Raw genomic sequence first — 23,104 nt, 5'->3', positions numbered from 1 at the left:
TCCCAGTGTAACCCTCGGTAGAAGGGAACTTTTCAAAATGTAGCCATCATGAGAAGGTCATTGAGACTCTTGAGCATGCTTAGTGGTGGTATGGTGGTACCCAGCAAACTGTGGTGGGTGTACCGCTGAGTTCAAGGGGGGAGAAATATCTTCCATCATAAGAAACAGGCTGTAGTGTGTGCGGCAGCTTGGCCCCGAGGAGGGGGTTCTGAGAGGACTCTCTGGGAATAGGGGCAGGGTCTGGTAGAGTGAAACAGCCTATCCAACTGGAAATACCAACTAATCAGGGCTTGGTGAACTAGGCAGCTTCCTCTAAGTTGCGTAGGTTGAACCGATAACCAACTGAACTGACATTCAGTTTTTAATTGAGAAAGGCAGGGGGAGGTCTGCACTGACCCAGGCCAGTAGGCACATCTCCCAGCCTACTGGCCATTGCAGGCCCAGTTAAGTGGCCCCAGCCTCCTGCTGTCCCCCCACAGTGGGTTATGGAGGCCCCTGTCCAGGTGCCAGCCCACCTTGGGGAGCCTCCCCCTCAGGGGGTTTCTGCCAGCCTGGGGGTTTCCCCATCCCAACCCTAGGGGAGCCCACCCTTCCCAACTGCCGATTGCTTCAGCTGCTGCTGCAGGAGTGAGGGAGAAGAAGTCCTTCTGGCCAGGTGCCTGTCCCTGCAGCCCAGCATGGGGGCACCAGGGAGCCCGCGCCTTGGGGGACTTCCCCCCACTCCAGCCCCAGGAGCTGAGGGAAATTCTTCCCAACTCCACCCATTTGCCTTAGCTGCTGGAGTCTCAGGGATAGCCCAGGGACCAGAGGGAAATTCCTCTGCTGCCCCGTATTAGTTTTACCTCTGACTCACAGCAACTAAGGCAAAACTGGCTGTGGAAGAGCAGGAGAATTTTCCTCTGCTCCCTCAAGCTGCCAAGACTGGCAGGGGCTGCGCCAAGGTCCTAATTCCCTCAGCTCCCTGGGGCTGCCCCAGGCTGGGGGACCCTGGGCTGGGGTGGGGGAAGCCCCCCAAGGCAGGAGCTCCCTGGTGCCCCCATGCTGGGCTGCACGGGCAGGTACCTGGCTGGGAGGACTTCTTTTCCCTCCCTTCTGTGGCAGCCGCTGAAGCAATCAGCAGCTGGGAAGCAGGAGGGGAGGGCTGCCAGGGTCTGAAAAGCCCACAGCACAGGGGCCTTCCCTCCCCTCATGTGCTGTGTAGACCTTGCCCCCCTTTCCCTATGGGCTGATGGACACAGGCAGGAAGCAGACTAAGGAGCAGAGGCGAGAGGCAATCCCTGCTGCAGTGGAGCAGGCAGCATTGCTCAGAGCTGCAAAGCATCCTGGGATGCTGGGGGACTGTGAGTGAACTTGAACCAGGGAGGGCTCTGGGACAGAAGTTCCATAAACAAGTTTGACCTAAATCAGTTAAGTCTGATGCTACATCCAACCAGGTTTATCTTAAACTGGTTTTGGTCATTTTGAAAGTGGTTTATGTTTACTGAACTTCTGTTCTGTTACAGTTTTAAACTAGTTTCCAATCACTTATATTGGTTTATATGTAATTTCTGTCTCTAGTCATTGAGAGAAATGTGCATCCTGCTCTGAACACATACTGGGAAGAAATAACACAAGTGCATTGCATCTATCCAGAGGCTCCAGAGAAGGTAGATTCAATATGCTGCTAACCAGACTCAAAATACAAGAAGTTTCAGGGACACTGAAGCTGGTAGTAGCTTATTTGCTACCAAGGAGAAGTATAATGTATATATTATGATTTTTAAAATTGTTCTTTGTAATGTTTGCATGTATTTATTGTTCATTTATTATTGTATTTGTTATTACAGTAAAAAGATAAATGTGGATTTTTAAAAATTCTTTATTATTCACTGAGGAAAATTTAATGTCAAGTATCCCACACTAGCTGCTGCTGGTTTGTTTAGCTGCATACTGAACCCAGAGAGGCTGTGCATTTGGTATTGTATAGCCCTTACACAAGTCACTCAAAGAGGTCTCAGATAAGATGCTGTTTCATTCTTTAGATTCAAAGATGTCTGGTTTTATTAAAATGGTAATGGCAAAAATAAGAGATCTCAGGACCATAGTAATATTCCTATTCTACATACCAGTGTGCCAGAAATGATTCATGAAAGACATTTGAGAATAAACATAAAAATAGCATTGTGGGGACATTCTAGTAGCCCCACAGGGCATCTTTACACATACTTTGGGGTGGGGGTAAGGGGAGGTGCTTTAAATAGAGCAGCTCTCAGGAGCCGCTCTAATTAAAGTGCCTGCAGTGTCTTGTGTATTCAGCACTTCATAATGGTGGTGGCATGCTTTAACTAAAGCTCATTCAATGAGCTTTAGTTAAAGCACCCCCACTGCTATTTTGAAGCACAGGGACACTGAAAACACATGACACTGAGGCTACTGGAGCATGCTAATTAGCACACTCCAGAAGACTTGATTAATCGAGTTTGTTCCAACACATGCTAACTAGCACATGTTGAAGCAAGTATCGGGCATGTGTATAGGTGCCCATAATGATTAGGGCAAACAAAACAGTGAAGTAAGAAATCTACTCAGATGGCACAAACAGCAGACATCATTTGGAGCTGGATAATTTTATGAAGTTTGTGGAAACTTCACTTCACTATAGATGCTTCTTAGTAGCCAGTCTCCAGTCAAAATGGCCAGATTCTTACCTGTAAATAAAACAGGCTAGTAGAGGGGTTTTTTTTCATTGCTTCAGGCTTTTAGCAAGTTTAAGATTTCTTTTATGTGGGGATGCTCGAGAAAAATAATCCAAATGAACTTTTAAAATGGATTAACTAAACTACATTATACCCATAGACTAATATGTGGACACTTCTGTTCAGATTTAAGGCAGATTTAATTCATTTCACCCTATTTCACATCCAAAAAGTACTAAGATAAATCAAATTAAAGACAACTGAATCCAGAATAAGATAACTTATAATGCAGTTTAATGCAATGGAACTAACTCACTTTAAAATCACAATTTTAGTTAATTTGGATTAATTTTCCTTTGCGTCTCTGTGTAGACAGTTGGTTAGGCATGACAAAAGGAGCTGAAGAGTAATTAACACTGACTCACTATGTCAAAAGCAGCTCATACTCCACCCTGAACATAAAAAAAATGAAAAGAGCCCTCTGGAAGAGGGAATCAGGTGGTGGAATTAAGCCAAAGGACCAGCCAGGATCAGGGAGAAGATTTATGATGGTTTTCACATGGTACTTTTTAGATTACCTTTTTAAAGTTCAGACTCTTTATAAATAGGTGTACGTGGTACAATGCAGAGCTCTTCAGAGATCCTTGAACTAGCTCTAAATTATGTGTTTTTACCCTGCTTTTCAGCAAGGCCAACTAACATTATGCCACTGCAGACTCACTCTTCATGCATAGAATTGGTATGTAGCTTTCATCTGGAGATAGGTAGGAACTCCATCAGTTTATAGTGCACTTCAAGTTATTGCCACAATCAATAAACTTAGTGTTTGTTCCTCGGTATGGATGCCTTTAAAAAGGAAATTTTTACTGAGAAATATATCTTGCATTTTTGAAAGCCCTCTGTGACCAACAGGGTAGTGAACATGATTTAAGTTTCAAGGTGCATGATCTAAGGCTGCTGGCGGACATTGCACTTAAGACACGATTAACCAATTAAATAGTAATCTGGTCACATGTTATGCAATTAACAGCATGATAACACACAGAGAATAAGCTACGATATTATTACACAAATTGTGTAACAATTTTGTGGCTGGTTCCCATCATGACTTAAACTGAATACTGTATGTGGCTGGTGTATTCCTAGGGCTGGGACCGCAGATCAGCGCTCAGGAACGCACCAAAAGCCTGGAAAGGCTCCAGTGCACTCCTACTGCTGGGAGTCCCAGTCCACTGATCAGCAGGGATCCTAGTTTTTTCTGATAAAAACCCCCCCCAATTTTCAGGTTAAAAAAGTAACCCAAAATCCACATTTTCCCATGATTATAATGAAACACCACTAATACATAGCTATATATAGGGGTGTTTCATTTTGATCATGGAAAAATGTGGGTTTTGGGTTACTTTTTTTAACCTGAAAATTGGGGATTTTTTTTTTAATCAGAGAAAACCAGAATCCCTACTGATCAGGGCTCTCAGCCTTGGGAGCACACCGGAGCCTAAACAGCTCCAGTGCACTCCAGAAGCAGGGAAAAGCAATCAGCTAATTGGAGTTACCAGCCACAGGAGCTCGCCAAGCACTTACTGATGCAGAGGCAGCCCAGGATCATGATTGGCAATAGGGTGGCATTGGCATGGGACTAAACGCATGGCATGGCAGAAGGCACAATTGTTGGGATTGGGGATCAGATCCCATTGAGCCTTTAACTGAACATCTATCAGCAGCCTGTCTTTATAACAGATCTTAAAATAAACTGCTGCCATACTGAGCAAGTGCTACTTCATAAATCATATCAATTTATTTTATGGCCAGTACGGAGGTTCTGGAGCTGAAATACTTTATATATGAAGTGGTGAGGCAAGCTCCAAGTGATCAAACTCTTGGTGAAAACTGACAAATATGAGTTTTCAAAAATCAAGCCAAGCTCCTAAAAACTCAGGTGTTAGTTGCCAAACTGTATCACGCAGGACCTGATGAAGAACAACTTTCATTCAAAAGCTTGTCTAACTCTATCCCAACCATGCAGTTTGTCTAATAAATGATATCTTCCCAAAACTCCTTGCCTCTCACAATTCCTGGATCATCACGGCCACATCTCTCCAACACTACCAAAACTGTATCATATCACTGACATATTAAACTCAGCAGTGTGCAAAATAGTCAGCTAGGTGTTAACTGGTAACAAAGCTACAGGATCTATTAAATCTAATGCAGTACTTTATAAAGTTAAATGAAAAAAATGTTCCATGGTTCCCAATACTTTTTTTCAAGAAATTCCAAAAAAATATTTTATCATGATTCCATGGGAAAAGAAAAATGCAACCTTGGGACTAATTAACCCAGTTAGTATTTTAAAATACAATACTTTAGTGATACTGTAACTGAAAATTAGGGCATAATATAGTGTTCCAGGCAGAAAATACTAGAGAAAGGCATATATGTATATTAGGGTATAGAAAAAGTAAACATTATATTTTTTCTGTTTTTTGTTTACAATGATTAATTTCTGATTCTCCTTTCAACTGAAATGATAGATTTATCCAAAAAAGACAAACCAGACTTTACATTTTTTCTACTAGAGTGCTGCATCCCTCTACATAAATAAAGAGCAGGAAAAATCTTTTATCATCTGGGGAAAGTTGGGAAAATATACCCCAATAAATAGCAAGTACAGTTTTATTAGACTGCCGGCTACATTGCTGAACTCAGTAAAAACAATGTCACCAGCAATGTCATTCTGCTGATTCCTGGAGCATGGTAGTAAGAGGTCTTCTCAGAATACATGGGGCGAGGCGTTAATTCCTTTATAAAAATTTCCTTCTCAATCATATACATTTCTTACCTAAGCATGGTAATCTATCCTGCCCAGCTGTTTTGTATCTGATGTTAGTGGGATACAACTATTGCAAAAGAGATGAATTAAAGATTGAAAGTAGTTTAAGATTGAAATGTGAAGGAGGTGCTCTGCTTTCAAATGCCAGATGTGCTGGAATTCAGATTATCCAGAAAGTTGGGTGAATGCATTGGTTAGTGTCAAAAAGTCTTAAAGCAAATAATTCACGCAAGAGATAGTACGATAAGACATGAACCTTCCTAGCCCACAAAGTCATTCAAGTTTAGCAATTTAAAGGCTTCAAACATTACTTCTCACTAGCAAAATTTCACAGGCAAATGAGTTCTAGCACCTCCTTTTCTGATACCTCCTAAAAAACTACACACACAGCACTACAGTTTAAAATTCCTTTAAATGGGAAAAGTTTGGTAGTGGATATTTGTCATTTCCCTGGCTATTTTCTAAATGAAATTAGGACCTATGACCTCTCTTTTCTTTTTTCTCTCATGAAACTGAGGTTTGAATTGTTTAGATGTTGGTGTTAGTGTTAGCAATGAACCTATTTAGCCTTATTTTTTTATGTTTGCTTTTATAGAGTATAGATAAATATGTGAGAAATCTCTATCACCATAATGACTGGAATTTTTCTACAGTATCTTAAATCAAATTTTCATCTTTTATACCTTCAAAAGGAGCACTGGTGAGGGAACTGAATAATACCTAACTTGCAGCTGGCTGTCTAGAGTACAGTGCTAGGAAGGCAAGTTCAAACCTTCTCTGTTTGAGGATGGTACAAACCTTGGCTCTCCTGCATCCTAGGGAGTACTGTAAACACTCAGCTATTGGGAATAAAGTATGCAAAGATCTGTGTCCTCTCTCTCCCCGTACTAATCATGGGTTTGTGTCCACTACAATTTTATAATTTATATGCATACCTTGCCACAAACCTGCATAGCCTTCTGTCCATGCTCAGTAAACATGTGTATACCTATACATCCATACTGTCCAGGTAATAAAAGGTAACAGAATTCCAAAATTTGTGCATAAAAAGTGCTTTCTTGTGGAAGAAAAATGGCTCTTCCCTAAGAAGATATATCAATTACCTAGAAGGATATCATCTTCCTCCCAATCTAATTTGAATACCTATACACTTCTCTTGGGAGAAAGATGCACCTAGTATCCCATTGTCCTCTGCTCTCCCTCCTTCCTCAGGGGCAAGCTGTCAGGGAGCACTGTAGGTATCATGCCACAGGTCCTACCACTCAGATTACTAGTAGGAGGAGGTATTCTCCTGACATGGGAATCCTCCCAGAGCCCCAAGAGGGTTCCAGCCAGATAAGAGCCCTCACCTGATGCACTCTGATTCAACCTGGAGCAGTAAGTAGGAGGCAGCAGGTGTAGCTGGAGCCTTCCTGCAGTTCCAGCCCCAGGAAAATGCACCCCACCCTGGCTTTGCCTGTCCTACCAATCAGCTGATTGGTCCCCACCATCCTCTTGCAGTGGGAATCCTCTTGGAGCCCTGGGAGGTTTCCCACAGTGGGAGAAGAGCCCCCACCCACTGTACTCCTCCCATTTCACCAGATCTTGGGCAGGGGGTAAGAAACAATTCTCCTATGAATGCAAGGCTGCCCAGCCTCAGCCATGGCACAGCTGTCTTCCACGCCCCATATACCTCCTGGCCGAACCACAGGAATGCAGGGGTCAGAAACAATTCTCCTGCAGGCAACCTTGCAGCTAGGGAGATTCCCTGGGATCAGGAACATGTCAGTTTTACTAACCTTGGGGGGTGGGGGGAAGGTGGAACATACATATTTTCTAGTCTAGCTCCTGACCTACTTTTCTACCGGATTGAGCAGCTTCTCTTGCCTTCTCACTCATACCTTCTTACATGTCACACTGGTCATCCCCCTTTCACAGAGCAAAACTCTGCTGTTAGTAGGACCTGCCCTCTTTGCCATGTACTCTCCTGCCATGATTACACAGGTAACTGGGTCAGTGGTTCTGCAAAGTACTTTCACTAGCCATGCTCCTGACCCATTCAGAGTCTATTCTATCCATAGGGAACTACATCGAGAGCCACACCTCAGAGTCATTTGCATTGATTTGAAGCTTTTAAAACTACTAAATGCCCTATAGTGAGAACAGTAAACATACCTATACCTGGCCCATCATTACCACATGGATTAGTGTGGACAATTCCAAAAATGTAAAGTGATGCTTTGCTATCCTCATTACCTTCATGTAATAATTTAGACATTCTTTTTTAAAAGAGAAGTATACAATATTTTGAGAAAAATATTTATTTTAAAGTAGGGCCTTATTAAGTTGAACTTTGTTCTCTCTCAGACCTAGAATTCTCAACACTTTTTGATGTGTACATATTTTTAATGCATCAGTGATGATAACCCTAGGATTCTATTAGTCTGTTTATGATATTTGGTATCAGTTATAACATTTCTATCAAAGATTTTTCTAGCATTAGTCTTGTAGTAGTATCTTGCCACAGTACACTTGTACTTTCTCTAGTATTTGATGCGTTTCTATCATTTGTAATTTTCAGTATTCATAAAAGCACTTTCATTAGCTTAAGTCTACACAATTGAGCAGTAATAAAGACTCAGATAATGTACCAAGATCAGAAAAGTAAGTACAAGGAGAAATAAATTACACCTACAGGTGTCAGTTAAACTCTGCTGTGCAAAAGAGGGTGTTCAATAAAGTGAAAAGAAAGAAGTGCTAATGCTGTCACCACTCCTCATGATTTCTGTTGAAAAGAGGTAGTTTTTATTCAGACCAGAGGAGCACTGGCAGCAATGATCTTATTCAGAGCAGAAGTAGTAATGCATCAGCATATGCCCCAACCCTGTCCATTTCCTTGTCGCCTCCTGCATTTCTCTTGGGCTAGGGACAGGCATTACATATAAACCGGTTTAAGTGATCAGCAACTGGTTTAAACCTGTAACAGAACTGACATTCAATGCACATAAACCAATTTCAAAATGGTTGAAACTGGTTTGATATAAACATGGTTAAATGTAGTATCAGACTTAACTGATTTGGCTCAAACCGGTTTATGCAATGTCTGTCCCAGACTGCTTCCTGGTTTAACTTAAACCAGAATCCCACAGCATCCTGGCATGCTCTCTGGGCTGGGCTCTCCACTCCAGCCGAGCAGGGCTGGCCCCACCCCTCTACTCCACAGCCGAGCAGGGACAGACAGGATAGGCAGGGGCAGGCGTCTGGCCACAGAAGTGTTCAATTCCCCCCTCCCAGACCCGAGCCCAGTCTGCTGGGCACTCCTCACTTGATGCTGCAGTGGCAGGCTGCCATGGCCCCTGAGGCAGAGGGGACAGGGAGTGGGGGTTATTCCTCCCTCTACCCCCAAGTTCTGCCCGCCCTGACCACCACCGCTTGCTCCCTGCTTGGGGCGTGGAATAAGCCCCTCTGCCTGACACAGGACGGGGGGGGAATAACCCTCGTCCCTGCCCCACCCCCAAAGGGTCCTGCCAGCTGGTGTCTGGCCATGCCCCCACCCTTCTGCTGCAGCGGGATGGGGCAGGAGTCCCTGTCATAGTGTCAGGGAGCACGAGCCCCTTCCCAGCAAGGGGCCCTTCTGCGGGGCTGCAGCAGACTGTACACAGCAGCACTGGGGCCCAGAGGGGGCCAGAGCCCTCCAAGCTCCCTGCAGTGCCACCATGCTTCACAGCAGCTCTCCGTGCCCTGCAGCATGGCCCACCACCGGGAAGAGGAAGCGACAAAATCATGGTCGTTTCCCTCTCGTCACTCCAGTGACAGGGTGGGGGCGGGGTTATTGCCCCCCAGCAGGGCCCCTTAGGCAGAGGGCAGGGTTATTCCCCCCTCTGTCCCTGGGGCACCGCAGCAAAATCTGCCTGCCCCGACCACTGCCACTGCTGCTCGCTGTGTCTGGGGCAAGTGGTAGAATAAGCCCCCTACTGCCCCCCTCCCTCCGGTGTGCGGTGGAGGGGGCTTATTCCACCGCTTGCCCCGGGCACAGAGCAAGTGGTGGCAGTCAGGGCAGGCAGACCTGGCTCCAGTCCCCTGGGGGTAGTGGGGAATAACCCCACTCCCTGCCCCCTCTGCTTCAGGGGCCATGGTAGCCCACCGCTCATCAGTGAGGGGGGAGCGCCCAACAGACTGGGCTCAGGTCCCTGCCGGTGGGACATGGAGGGGGGAATTAAACCCCTCCCCGGCCAGTTCAGCCTGGGCTGGCCACGCACACTCAGCACAGCTTCCCTGCACCCGAGGGCACTCTCTAGCACCCCCCAGCGCCTGGCCTGAGCAACTGCAGGCATGTATATGCAGTTTCTCAGTCCAGAGGGAATAACTGTGCTGTTACAAAAAAGTTCAACCTAGGCGGGTTAGATTAACCTGCAAAGATTTAATGAATTCAGGCTCCAGCTTTTTAAATGTCTGTCCCTAGCCTTGGAGGCTATGTGTGATTTGTATCAGAGCAGTCTTTTCAACTCATGTTATCTCCATTGCCAGGGATCACTCTTGTTGTCTAAACTGTCATAAACTCTGAAGTGACTTGGCTCAAGGCATCATATAGGTTGCAGCAAACCTATGATAGGCTATCTACAGTCATGTCACTGAGAGTGTATGTTAGACATGGTGACATTTACACTGAAATATTATTCATCTGTTTTGTTAGTTAATCAAATTGGCTCTTGCCCCTACACACTTAAATGCACATAAGCCCACTGAAACTCTGAATGCCTTTTTAAAATGTAACTGAAATTGTTATAGCCGTTATTTTCAAGTGTTTCTGGGACCAAACCTAATCATTTCTTGCCTTGCCTTCTATCATTCAGAAAATTTCCTTTAAACATTATTTACTGTGGACAAACTGACATCTAGATGTGGAAAGTTCATGAAGTTTAAGAAAGCAAAAATTTTCTCAGCATTCATTGTTTAATGGTTTTTTTAAACCATCAGGCCTCTTTTACTCACAAATTAGACTCATTTGAAATTGCGACATGTTAATTACTTTCAGAATTAGCAATGCTATACAAATCAGTGTTTTTGTTTGCAGCCATATTCCTTACAACATGATGTGCTGCTTCCCATTTTTATTTTCAGCTCAAGAAGCGTCCTGCTCCACTGGAGACGCATGTGCCTCTATTCTAATCATTCATACACACTTGATAATGCTTCTGACATTGGAAAAGAGAGAAATCAGTGACTACACAATTAAACGTCTTGCATTAGTCACAAAAGCACCATGTAATCCAGCTACCACTTTCATCTTTTCACTTTGTGAACTCAGGCAGGCTTACTCCCATAAAAGCACAAAACATTTAAAAAATCTTCATGTGATAAGTGGAGTAAATGTTGCATTGCTACAACAAATCCTTTGTTATAAGTTAAAATACATGAAAAATCATATTCTCTTCATACAGACATATACACTTTCATCAAATGATGACTTGTAATAAAAACAGTGGCTTTAAAGAAAGTTACAACTAAGTGTACAATTGAATGTTGCAAAGTGGAAGAAAAATAAATATTTAGGAACACTGTCCTTAAATGGTCACTCTGCTTGTGACAGTAAATGTCATCACAATTTTACAATATTTGTAAGCCTGCTAAATCAAATGTCACTTTCAGTTCACTTTTTAGGATGCTAAAATGGTTTCACTGGGATTCTGTTAATTACAATAAAACTTGCTGTATGCTACTCTTATTAATATGGTGGACCTCAGGCTCTTTTAAATTAAAATAGCCTTGTATAACATAGTATACTAAAAATGGTAGATAATATTCTTAATTCAGCATTTTAAACTACATTGAAAGAACACTTTTAGAGGTTTCAACCTATTCTTGATAAGTCAGGTTTGGGAGGGTTGAGGGTAGAGATCTTTTTCCAGTACAGTACCCGTGAAGCTTGTGACTTCAAACAATTTATTGGAGTCAAAATGTAGACTTCAGTAGTTACATCTAAGTAAGAGCAATGAATGTATTTGAAACATTTTATCTTTGCATTTTCTCATAAATTTCACCAGAATACTGTGACTTGACAGAGAAGAGATGATAATTGTTAAATTACTACTTTTCTCTATTACGTATGACTACAGATGCAAAAAATGTCATTGTACTTTTCCTTAAATTAAGGCACTTAAAGGGTTTTACTGATGCATTTTTAATGTGCCATTAATGGATCAAATTTTAACTATGCCCTCTAAATTTTAAGTCCCAATCCTGTTCCATTTAAAGTTAACAGAAGCCCTGCTACTGTCTACAGAAGAAGGAAGAGTAGGCCCTTACCAAATTGAAAGTGATCTCTAATTGAATGAAAAATATTTCTGCCAGCAAGCTCAGTTCAACAAGCTTTGACTGTAAGGTATTATCTTTCAACAAAAATTGCTCTGACCAACTGATTCTAATAGGCTTATATTAAAAAAATCTTGAATTAAATTCATTTTTTGGTATGCATACTGTACTCAAATGCACTTAGCACAGTAAATATACCCCCAGATGGGTGAAAAGTCTAAGTAGTATTTATTGATGCAAGTGCTCTGATGTCAACAGTTGCCAGGAGAGATAGTCTAAAATGTGCTGATGGAACTGTTTTCTGTCAGAAAATGCTATTTCAGACAAATCAAATATTGGTTGGCAACATGCTGATTTCATTAAAACTTTCAACACAGACATCAGGAAGGTAGATGAGCTGGCTGACCAGCTTGCTTAGTTCCTTATCAGCTTCCCTTTTCTCCACCTTCCCTGACCCACCTGCTCTTCATCAGACTATGATAACTGTGAAAGCTTGGCCAAACCTACACATGAAATTTAAATGACCACATTAAAATAACAGTGCATCTTTTATAAGAATGCAAGATCATGACTGGTACCACGCCAAATGTAGCAATCCCAAGTGATTTCATCCCCTGTGCTAGCTGCAAATGTACCCAACGTTTTATTATGCTACTAAACCATTCATAAATAATTGCATCTCCCTATGTAACTGTACCCTCCTTGTTGACACCTCCTTCCTTGATCGAGGCATATTTCTCAGAATAGGCATTCAGCATCTGTATGGGGTTTTCCAAATGTCTTCATAAACCATCACTGGTTCAGAATATTCTGCATTTTGCCCCATTGTTAAACTACTCAAAACAATATCAATGCCCCAAGGTATACCATTCAGTGAATCAAGACACATCCCACTTGATTGAAGTGTAAGCTCCAGACCAAAATCTTGCAAAAAACAAGTTTCACAACTGGACGACTCAAAACAGGATTCAAGCAGTTAGCAATTGTAATATGATGGTCCCTCCCTACCTGTTTTATTCAGAATTTAATCAACCAGCTATCAAGGATGAATGCTTTGAAGCTATACAATTGAAGAGTATAAGAACGAAACAGAGTTGCTGGCAAAAAAGGCACTCTAGGAGAGAGAAAGACTACAATGTTGTAACCTGCGCTCGGCTGATCACTCTGTGCAATAGATCTATGCCTGATGAAGGCTGCAAAGACTGAAACGGCTTCCTGTCCGCACTGGCAAGAGACACTATTGCAGCTAACATATACTAGAACTTTTGTGATAGCTCATTTACTGAATATTGGGAAGTCTTTCACTATCATTTCATTTTATAGCTCGTTTGTGGTATGGTTATTAAAGCCTTTCTGTTATTAATCGAATGAGGTGGTGTGTCAGTCCTTGACTGCACTAGGATCAAATTCTGCTTTTGACTGTAAGAGACTATACAGTGCTTAAGATTGAGGGCCATGACTCCCAGCTCCTAGGGTGTGGTAGGAAGGTAGCACTTTCTGGTTCTCAACTTCTGATCTCCACTAGGGAGCCAAAGCTCCCACTGTTGCCTGGTCTGTACAACTCTACTGCTGGCTCTCAAGGAGTTAGATAGCCAGAGAGCAAGACAAAAAATGTGAGGCTGGTTCTCCGAAATTTCCAAAGTTGTGAAATGTTTCATAACAGCTAAATTCTATTTTCTAGCTAGCTCTCCTGATCACACTTTTGAAGACCTGGGGGTCTTCAAAAGGAGGCTAGATAATCACCTAGCTGGGGTCGTTTGACCCCAGCATTCTTTCCTGCCCATGGCAGGGGGTCAGATTTGATGATCTGCTCAGGTCCCTTCCGACCCTACCTACTACGAAACTATAAAGCTAAATAGCTGTTGCGAACCCAGTGGAGTCATGAAGAAGAATGTCTACTCGTGTTGGCCCACATGTAGTAAGGTACTTAATTATGTAGCATTCAATGGTACTATACAAGTTAAGCACTTGCTACCTGAGTTAAAGCCTTTGAGAATAATTTTAATACTGTAAGGAAAGGCCATTACAAGGCAACATTCCACAACTGTGTACAGTTACAATACAGGTCTCCTAATTAAAAAGAAAACTACAGTAATTTCAAAACACCACATGGTCACTGCTGAAAGATTCAGAGTTCATTACTGAGCTTTTGTTATGACTACAGATAAACCACTATTCTAGTTTAACCACTTCCAGTCTGGATAACTGAACTGATGCAGACATATACTGCTTGGACAACAAAACTAGCATATGCCAGAATCAAATAAAGGCTCTTTCAAACAGCACTGAGGTAGACCATATCTGTATCACTTTTCCACAAGTGAAATGGCTGGCCATACTGCAGTTGCATAAACAAACCCCATTTTCTGCCTACAATCTATCCTACATCCCAACTTAAGAAGACTGAAGTCACCCTTCCCCCTTGCAATAAAATCCACTTTTTATACATCTCAGGAGGCTTTTTTCTATATAATCACATTACCCTGACCACAGTCAATGAATTGAAGTCCATGAACAATCAGATAATAATTGTGAATACGATCATGGGAGGGTTTTTCACTGCTTTACATTCTTTATTCCCACTATGCGACAAATGATTTTGACCTCCTAAAATGCACAGAATGTTTTCTGCAGAGAAAGGAAAAGTATGTTTATACTTATCAAATGTATTTTCTATGAGAATTACCAATACACCCCATGTGTAGGGTTAGTTCCCTCTAATGTTCCATGGTCATGGAGAGTTATAATGTACCCAAACAGTCATATATGGGCGCAAGCTCTCCTGTTCCTCCAAAGATGGTTTTAAAATATTAGCATTCTACATCAAGTAGTTGGTAAACATTAATAAAAGAACAGTTTTATACCTAATATGTTCTTAATTAAGAAAATAAGTACCTGTGTTTCATTTAGTTTACATTATTATAAATTCAAATCTAAAACACATCAGTGTATAAAATAAAAGGGAAGAACAAATCACTGGACATAGTTTTTTAGAGAAAAGAAAGTTATGAGTTAAAATATTCAACTTCCCATTGTTTGCTGATGTCTAGTGACTTTAAATTACCAGGCGTTGCAAGTGGTAAAAAAAGGGTATGCTCAATTCCATCTTCCAAGTCATTAATAAAAATACTGAAAAAAAGGACAACCTAGGACAAATTCCTAGGGAACTTCTTTGATACCACCTCCTAGTTTGACACTGAGCCATTGCCAATGAGAACAATTATCCAACCAGTTATAGAGCCACCTTACAGTAATTTCATCTAGACTGCAATTCTTTATCTTATGTCGATGACTTGACTGTTTTTTATGAGCAGTGAGGATGATGTCCAGTGCCTGGTCAAGTGTAAATGGGCCGATGAATACACATCCACAGCTTGTATCAACTGGGCCTCCAGTGACATGTTTCTGTCAGCCCAGAGCATCAGGTACCTGGGCCAACACTCAGCCTTCAGACCTGCCTGGAAACTTGTCCTGGTGCTGAAGTGGCTTCAAAGCCCTTGGAATTTTCCTAGGTCCAACAGCCTATTTAGTCAAGAATTGGGAAGGTGAGCAGGGCCCCCATTCAGCAGCCACCCTTGAGCGTCACCATTTCTCTTGGTGATGAGTAGTTTGTACAGGGTGCACTAAGCTAGGTAGGCTTGTTTTGGTGTTGTTGCCGCCAGGCACCACCTCCAAATCATGTCAGGGCAGGCGACCTGGAAGCCTCCAGTGGTTATTGCTGCATGGGACCCTGGCCAATAGCACCTTTGTCTGCCACATTTACCTGGTGATGTGTAAGTGACCTGGCCTGCACTTCATGTGAAGAGTAGGTAGAGGAGATGCCTTCCCACATTTTCTGCCTGAGGCTAGTAACTATTTTTTACACTCACCACCCCCTTTGGCATGTTAAATTTGAAAGTCTTTGATACCGTGTATGTTTTCTCTATCCTGTATCAAGCAGCCAAGGGGAACATGATCTGCCTGGCCAGTTTCCTACTGTACCAAGCCAAGATGGCAACTCTAAAGAGCCACAGAAACCTGTTTGCAAGTGCTGGGTCTGACACCATCCTACAAATATGGTCCAAGAATGTATCTCATTTGAATTTGGACACCTCACTTTGCAACAAACTGTGAACCACTTTGTGTCACATTGGGCCACTGAGAGGGAACTCTGCAAGGTGACAGATAGCTAGCTAGTCCTAAATGTGTGACTCCATGAGAGATGTTGGTGGGGTGGAAGTTTCAATTTCCGGTGATATGGGTGTTTTGTTACTGTCAAATGTTTCATGCTTAGTCCCAGTTAGGCCGATATTTCCTTTCAGGAGCTGTGACCAATGTTAATATAGTGACCCAAAACAGTCTTTTCAAAATCTTAGCAACAGAAACAAGCAATAATAAGAAAAAAATGTGGTTATTTTTCTTTTTTTGTTTCCCCCACCCCAGAACAAAAGCTCTCCACATTAAACTTTTGAATCTATAGATTCAGGCATGCTTTATTTATCCCAGACACCTCAACTTTTTGTGAACTGGATTTAATCTGTTTTTCAGCAGTCTCTGCCAACTCTACTCCATCTTTTTATCTCCTTAACTTCTCCCTTTCATTCTTTCCTTCCTGGATTCTCCCAACTATAGCCAGACTATTGAACTCAGTGTGGGCAGAGATAAAAATTCAAATGCATATTATAAATGCATTATCCTTGAAGTATCAATAAACAGGGATAACTGAAGCTATTTTCCCCTTTTCTCCAATTATAGAAGTTACCCAGGCTTGAATTAGCTCCCATGTTATCATACAGTAACAATGTAACCACAATCAAGCACATAGCCATAGAGAACACAATAGCCATAAAATATAATAAACATCCCTTCATTCATTCACAAGAACGTTTGCATTTTTAAAACAAAATATATACAAATATAATAATTTTCTGTTAGAGTTGTAAGCAAAGGCTTCATTTTTACAAAATTACACTTTTTTAAAGAAAAAGTAATTACTGAATGCAGAAAAATTTACTTGTCAAGTCCATCTTTTTAATAACAGATGTGTGCATGGTAAAGTCTTTAAGTTGTTTCTTCTGATGTGAATAGTGGGAATTAAACAAACAAATAATGCACTATTTTACAAAACAAAACCATTTCCCCCCCAAATAGTTTAGGGTCTTTTTTTCCCTTTCCATGACTTATTATGGTTGAATGAAGGTTGGTTTCATTTGGATAACCCATTTTCTTGGAATGGCTTATATATCAGTACTGAACTGTAATTACTGTTTCACTGTCCACTCACAACAGTAAACACCTAATCACATTAAGTGTCTGCCAAAATAATAGGATTTCAGTTGAAAAACCTATTATTGGTAGTATAGGCAAAATAAAGATAAGGAAAGTAATGTCATCAAGTGGAAATCAAGACAGGAAAATGGTGAGCAAGCACATAGGTATCAGAAATGCTATCATCTTGTTCAAAAAATAAATAATATATTAGAAATACAATATTGCACCTTTCCTTTACAATTATCACTAGCATCATGATAAGTAACATTAACAAGATATTTTTAGCTTTTTCCGGATAACACTGCATTGGATCAGAGATGGAAACACTACCATGTAAAATTGTCTTATTTGTAACTCTTATTCTGTGATAGCCTGTCAAAATTTTAATAAGGGGCTCTCACTGCACCTTGTACTTGACTAGTGATAAAGTTTGTGCTATAAGGAAAAGGGGAACAGGACTGGGAATATAGGACTGCCCTATACTCACCTTACTCTGGGGGTTGGCACTTCACAGTATTTTATAGGAGTGACCCTGCCATGAGTAGCCCCACCACATTGCCATCAGGCCCCTCCAGTCGCACGTAGTTTACAGTCACACCCAGATCGTCCAGTAATAGTATAGTAATAATCCATGTATGGATTATTAATAAATGACTTACCTCTAGTAAACACAGGCCTTTCTGCGCACCCTGCTTTACCTCAACACAATTTGGTGTCAGAACAGAACGGATCCTACATCCAAAGAGAATAGGAAAAAAGAGAAAAGGAAGGAATAAAGAGAAGTGTGGTGAAGGAATAGTTTATTTTCCTCGTCCCAAAAATAATTAGCACAGCTTCTGGACAGGTTCTGCTGCCAAGGCTGAAATGTAGGAGAGATAAAGAAAGCTATGCTATCTAAGAAGGACAGAGAGGGTAGGACAAGCCCCCTCCTGAAGAGGAGGCAAATAGGTAACAGGCAGGGAGAGAACATTTAAAAGGCATCTCAGCAGAAAAAGATGGGCTGCAGGCCAAAAACATAGCTAGCACAGTAAGAAGGCCTGTGAAAGCATAAAGGAAGTGCGACATCTTCATAGGAGCACTGATGATGTGAAGGAAAAAGTTGCCTAAGGATATGAGGGGGTGATGTTCATGGGGAACTAAAGAAGAACAGTTTGAAGAGTCTGTAAAGGAAGGCAAGCCATTCTAGGAGCTGCTTCAAAGAGTCTTGATGCGACTCCACATAAGAACTTGGCTAAAATATATATTCTGAGCAGTTTTATGTTGCAGCAGCACTTGTCAGCATAACCAATGAATATCAAATGAATCTTGTTGCAGAAAACACAAGATTTGCTAGGCAGATGACAGCCTGATAACATCAGTAAAAATTCCAGATTAGAAGGTATTTTACAGAGTAGTGAAGAAATTGTTTAATCCTTAATTTTGATGGGAAATTTAAGCAGACATCAAAAGAAACATAAGGCTGCACACACAGTAGATACTGTTACAGAGCTGATAATATTTAATTGTGGTTATGCTGCGAATGACACTCCTTCCCATCTCTCACATCCCAGTGAGGAACAGTTTATAGAAAACTGATCACCAGATCAGCAGTTGACTTAGCATCAGCTTTAACATGTGTGAAAACACGATACAGAATTTGTGGTAGATTAAAGCAATGGTAGCTGATTGCCTAAATGCAAACTAGAATGTCCCTCCAAAATACAGGTCTCGCACAGAGTTTAAAAAAGAACAGCCTCTGGACAGCATCCTATTACTGAAGACACAAAGACTGATCTTTATTTCCATAGTCCCAAACTCCTCCATCTAATTTCAAGACTGCAATTAGATGTCTAAATTTATCATTTAAAAAGCTAATGATACAGAAAAGGATGTGTGTTATGGTCCTTCTGCTGAAGTTCTTGAAGATGAATAAACCTGCTGAAGTGAACCCTGTTCTAGAGGGTAAAGAATTCAAGTCAAAGAAAGTGAAAACAAAGTCAAGTAAAAAATAAGGGGGGGTGGGACAGGACGGGACGGGACGTTCCTGTGGGCCATGAGAAAGCAGCAGCTAGAGGGGAAAAGAATTGAGAAAAATTGAATGAAGAAAGGATAATGGTATGGTTATTTGGAATGTAGTGTGTATTTTAGTCAAAATTGAATTATATAAAATAACAGCAATTGACTTTAAAAATACAATATTTTAAACATTATCTTTTAGTTTTCTGAACTGTGTACATATTGAAAACTTTAAAAAGGGTATCACACTTAATGCAACATGATTGAGCTACAGGGACTGCATTTAAAATTGGAGGGATATATTTGATATTCAGCATACAATACACATCACCTTTTATTAAAGTTCCTCAGCACAGATACAGGGTCACATTTATATATAAAACCTATTACTCAGCTTGTATGGTGTGGGGGTTAAAGGAAACTATCATCCTTAAGAATTTCAGCCCCAAATACAGAATTTATATTAAAATTGGCATTTCTGTTTAACAGGAAACACAATGGACAAGGAAGAGAGAACTTTTCTATCTTCTTCCTGTCCTTTGCCTGTCCGGGGGTGGGAGCACCGAGCTCGGATGGGCAGGGTGTGCCTTCCCCACCCCCTGTGGTGCAGATCCCTGGATTCCACAGGAAGTGGAGCCAAGCCCTGCCCCCTGCTTCCCAGTGGAGTCCCAGGATCTGCAAGGCAGTGGGGAAGGCAGCCCGTTCTATCACACAGGGCTTCCCTGTTATGGTGCACAAGTGCCAGGAGCTGCACGTGCACTGCAGGGAGCCCCATGTGATAGAGGAAGGCTGGCCTGGCTGCACTCCTTGCCACCACATGCAGCGCCGGCTGAAGCCGCATGCCGTTGGGCAGCAGCGCCTGCATGGGCCATGAGTGCCCTGAGTGCCCATCACCTGCTGCTGCTGCTGCTGCTGCTGCTGCTCATGGCAAGGGCTGTGCGCCATTGGGAGGGGGGCATATGGGAGGGTCCCCACCCCCCCTCACACCCCACAAACTGCACATACCCACACCCTGCACCTACAACTCTCCACATATACGCCCCCCAACATACCCTATGCCCCCCACAAACAGCCACACCTTCTCACAAATCACTCCCCACACACACACCGCCAACCACACCCCACATACAATATACAAGAGTAAGACTGAGTTATTATGCAATCATCTCTATATACAGTACACAAACACTAATCATAACAAAGATTTTTTTTGTAATTAAATTATAATACGTTATAGTAGGTGTTTGACTGTTAGTATATGATTTTTTTTTCTGGTTCCAAGATGGGAACCCTCCCCTCCCAAAAGAATTAATTCCAGGAGCATGGGGAGGGACTTCTGGTGGCAGAAGTCAGGGTAGGAGCAGGACATCCAGTCCCAAGATGGCAACCAGGGAGTGGGGCACCTGTCAAGGGGAGGGGTTACCCTTATGGCCCTTGAAAGTTCACCTAAACTCATTAAGTGGCCATCCAGCTGAAATAATTGCCCACCCCTGTTCTAGAGTCTCCTCCATGTAAGGATTTTAAAGTTCCTTACAAATATCAGTTGGTTACACAACAGTGCCTCATCAGTGATCATCTACCATTTTTATGGATTGAGAAAAGGAAACACAGTGAACTTAATCAATCAATCTCTTAATATTATGTAGAAAGCTTATGTGAAAGCCAGGAATAGAAACCAAGAACTCTCTGTCCCTGTTCTGAGCTTAAATATAAATGAATTACAAATATATTAATTTAAACATTTTTCACTGAGTGCATAATCTTGCCTGGTAGTGATGTTTTGTAGTCAAGTTCAAATCTTGAAGATATTTTCATACATCTTTTATATATTATGTTAAAAAAGAATGAAATTCAAAAGCCATCCCTGAGGCATGCTTCACTGGAAGGCAGTATACCAGTGTCATAGTATTGTAGTCCATAAGAAGTTCTGAACAATTTAATTAACTTTTTCAGAAATATACATGAATAATATAAAATGTAAATTTATATAATGTTGGTGATCTCAGTAAAAATCCCATATTCTTCTCTTTACTTGAACGATTACCACAAGTGCTACTATGGTGGCAGTTCTTCAGTACCAACATCAGAAATGGCTTTGGAAATATGCATATTTAGCTACCCAGGCATGATCCCTCCAAATAAATATTAAGCCATGCTCTTGGACAGGTGTACAACACTTGACCAGTATTACCTATGCTGTGTTTGTCTGAGTCTTAAAGTATAATTACATTCTTTAATTCCCTAAAACTCTGAATCTAGAAATATTTGAACACTACAACATTCAGTCAACCAAAAGGGAAACAACAAAACAAGAATTTAAGTTATATTGTTGCATGGAGGCCATGACACATTTTTTCAGTTTAGTACATTTCCTTTACATTGCATACAAAAGAGAAATTAACTCATTTATGACAGGTTGCAGATGTTAGTGAAAATAGAGTCACTTTTTCCATTTACATCAAAAACTGGAAGTGGTCAGATGAACCTGAGATGAGTTAAAATGCTTTAACAAACATTTGAGAGGTTTAATTGCTACTTTTAAAAAGCTCAGCTCACTTGTCTCAATATTATATCAAAATACAGTTTCATAGGAAAGAAATTCTGTGCCATATTTTGCAATACTAGAAGAGAATAAAATTCACAGTTCTTCTAAAAGATGTTAAAAGACCACATGCTAAAGATTACCTTACTTGATCTTTTCCAACTCTTCCTCATTAGCATTGTCTGTAAATGAAATAGAGCATTTTAATTACCTTTTACTCTGACACGCACAAAAAAGGAGGCCAACTGTCTTCCAAAGGGACAATCCACATTTAACCACAACTACAACTGAAGTGACAACATACATTCCACCGACAACTACACAGGAAGTGAACTCAAACAAACGACTTGAAGCAACATTCACACACGGGCAAACTTCACAATTTGATTTACTGAAAGTTTCTGGAGAAAACAAGGTAAAGCATATGAAGGGAATGAAAAAAAAGTAGGCTAACTGAATAGCAGAGGAAAAAAAAAATCAATGAGTAATTAATGATAATTACTGGATTTAAATTAGTGGAATTTTTGACCAATTAGTTTGTCATTTGAAGAACATATGCCCTCCACTTTAGAGCACTCTAGCTGCACTGTGCAGCAGATGAGGTCTTCTGAGGATATTTCCTGAAAAGGGAAATCCTTGGTTACCATGTAGTTATTGCAGGATTTTTAACACCACTTTTGTAATGTCTACAAGTGCTGGGATGTCAGCAGGGAAAAAGGCAAAGCCTCAGGTGCCCCTGGGTCTGACTGGTTCCTGCCTATTGTCTTTAGATACATTTCTGTGGACTAGGATCTGACAAGGTGCATGACAATTCTAGGATCAGGTGACCCCACAGTAGCTTAAAAACTTACATTCCTTTCTATGTGCACTTCACACTTGCACCAAATACTCATTGAGGGCTACAATGCATTTTTGCCGATGAAAATTTTCCGGATTTAATTTTCTTTAATAAGATATTATGATACTCTTACGTTTCAGATACAATAGTATAAAATGCTGATTACTTTCTATTGTATAGGGGAATTTAATATAGACCACTAACAAGTTGTGCATTTTCAAATTGCCAAGTGTCTATTTAGTTTGTAATATCCAAAACCTACTGAAGAATAAAAGTATGTCTCTAATAACCTTTTATTACTGGTACACTACACCTTCTGCCATTCAACTTACAAAATTATGACAGTTTTCCTGGCTCATTTTTGAAAGAAACAGAAGCCACCTATTCACATTATCTCAACAATTTGACAAAATTTGGCCCTGCTAGAGACTATCCGCTGTCCTTTCTGAGGGGAGAACTAGCATGGACTGTCCTCAAGTTCTTCATGATTAAACAAGATTGAGTCTTCTAGTCAAGAAGGTGGAACATTTAGATAGCTTCAAATACCACTGCAAGCAACTTACTTGAGATAAGGCAGAATTAAGCTACAGAATCTGCATTCAGAAAAAAATGTTAACATTAATTTTTGCGAGAATAAGTTTTCACTTAATGTAAACAAATTAAATGGCATCAAGTCCTGC

The 23,104-nt window shown here is 41.1% G+C and overlaps 1 protein-coding gene across 1 annotated transcript in view; it reads right to left on the bottom strand.

Moving 5' to 3' along the window:
* MCTP1 (multiple C2 and transmembrane domain containing 1) overlaps window positions 1-23,104 on the bottom strand; it is a 365,001-nt gene that overhangs the window by 222,952 nt on the left and 118,945 nt on the right. The window contains exon 6 of the mRNA XM_025199103.1: window positions 21,730-21,768. Coding sequence (XP_025054888.1) covers window positions 21,730-21,768 — 39 coding nt within the window. The remainder of the gene's footprint in view (window positions 1-21,729; window positions 21,769-23,104) is intronic.

The sequence above is a fragment of the Alligator sinensis genome, unplaced genomic scaffold (assembly GCF_000455745.1).
Source record: "Alligator sinensis unplaced genomic scaffold, ASM45574v1 scaffold223_1, whole genome shotgun sequence".
NCBI classification, from domain to species: Eukaryota; Metazoa; Chordata; order Crocodylia; family Alligatoridae; genus Alligator; species Alligator sinensis.
This window is presented reverse-complemented; position numbering and strand designations above follow the sequence as displayed.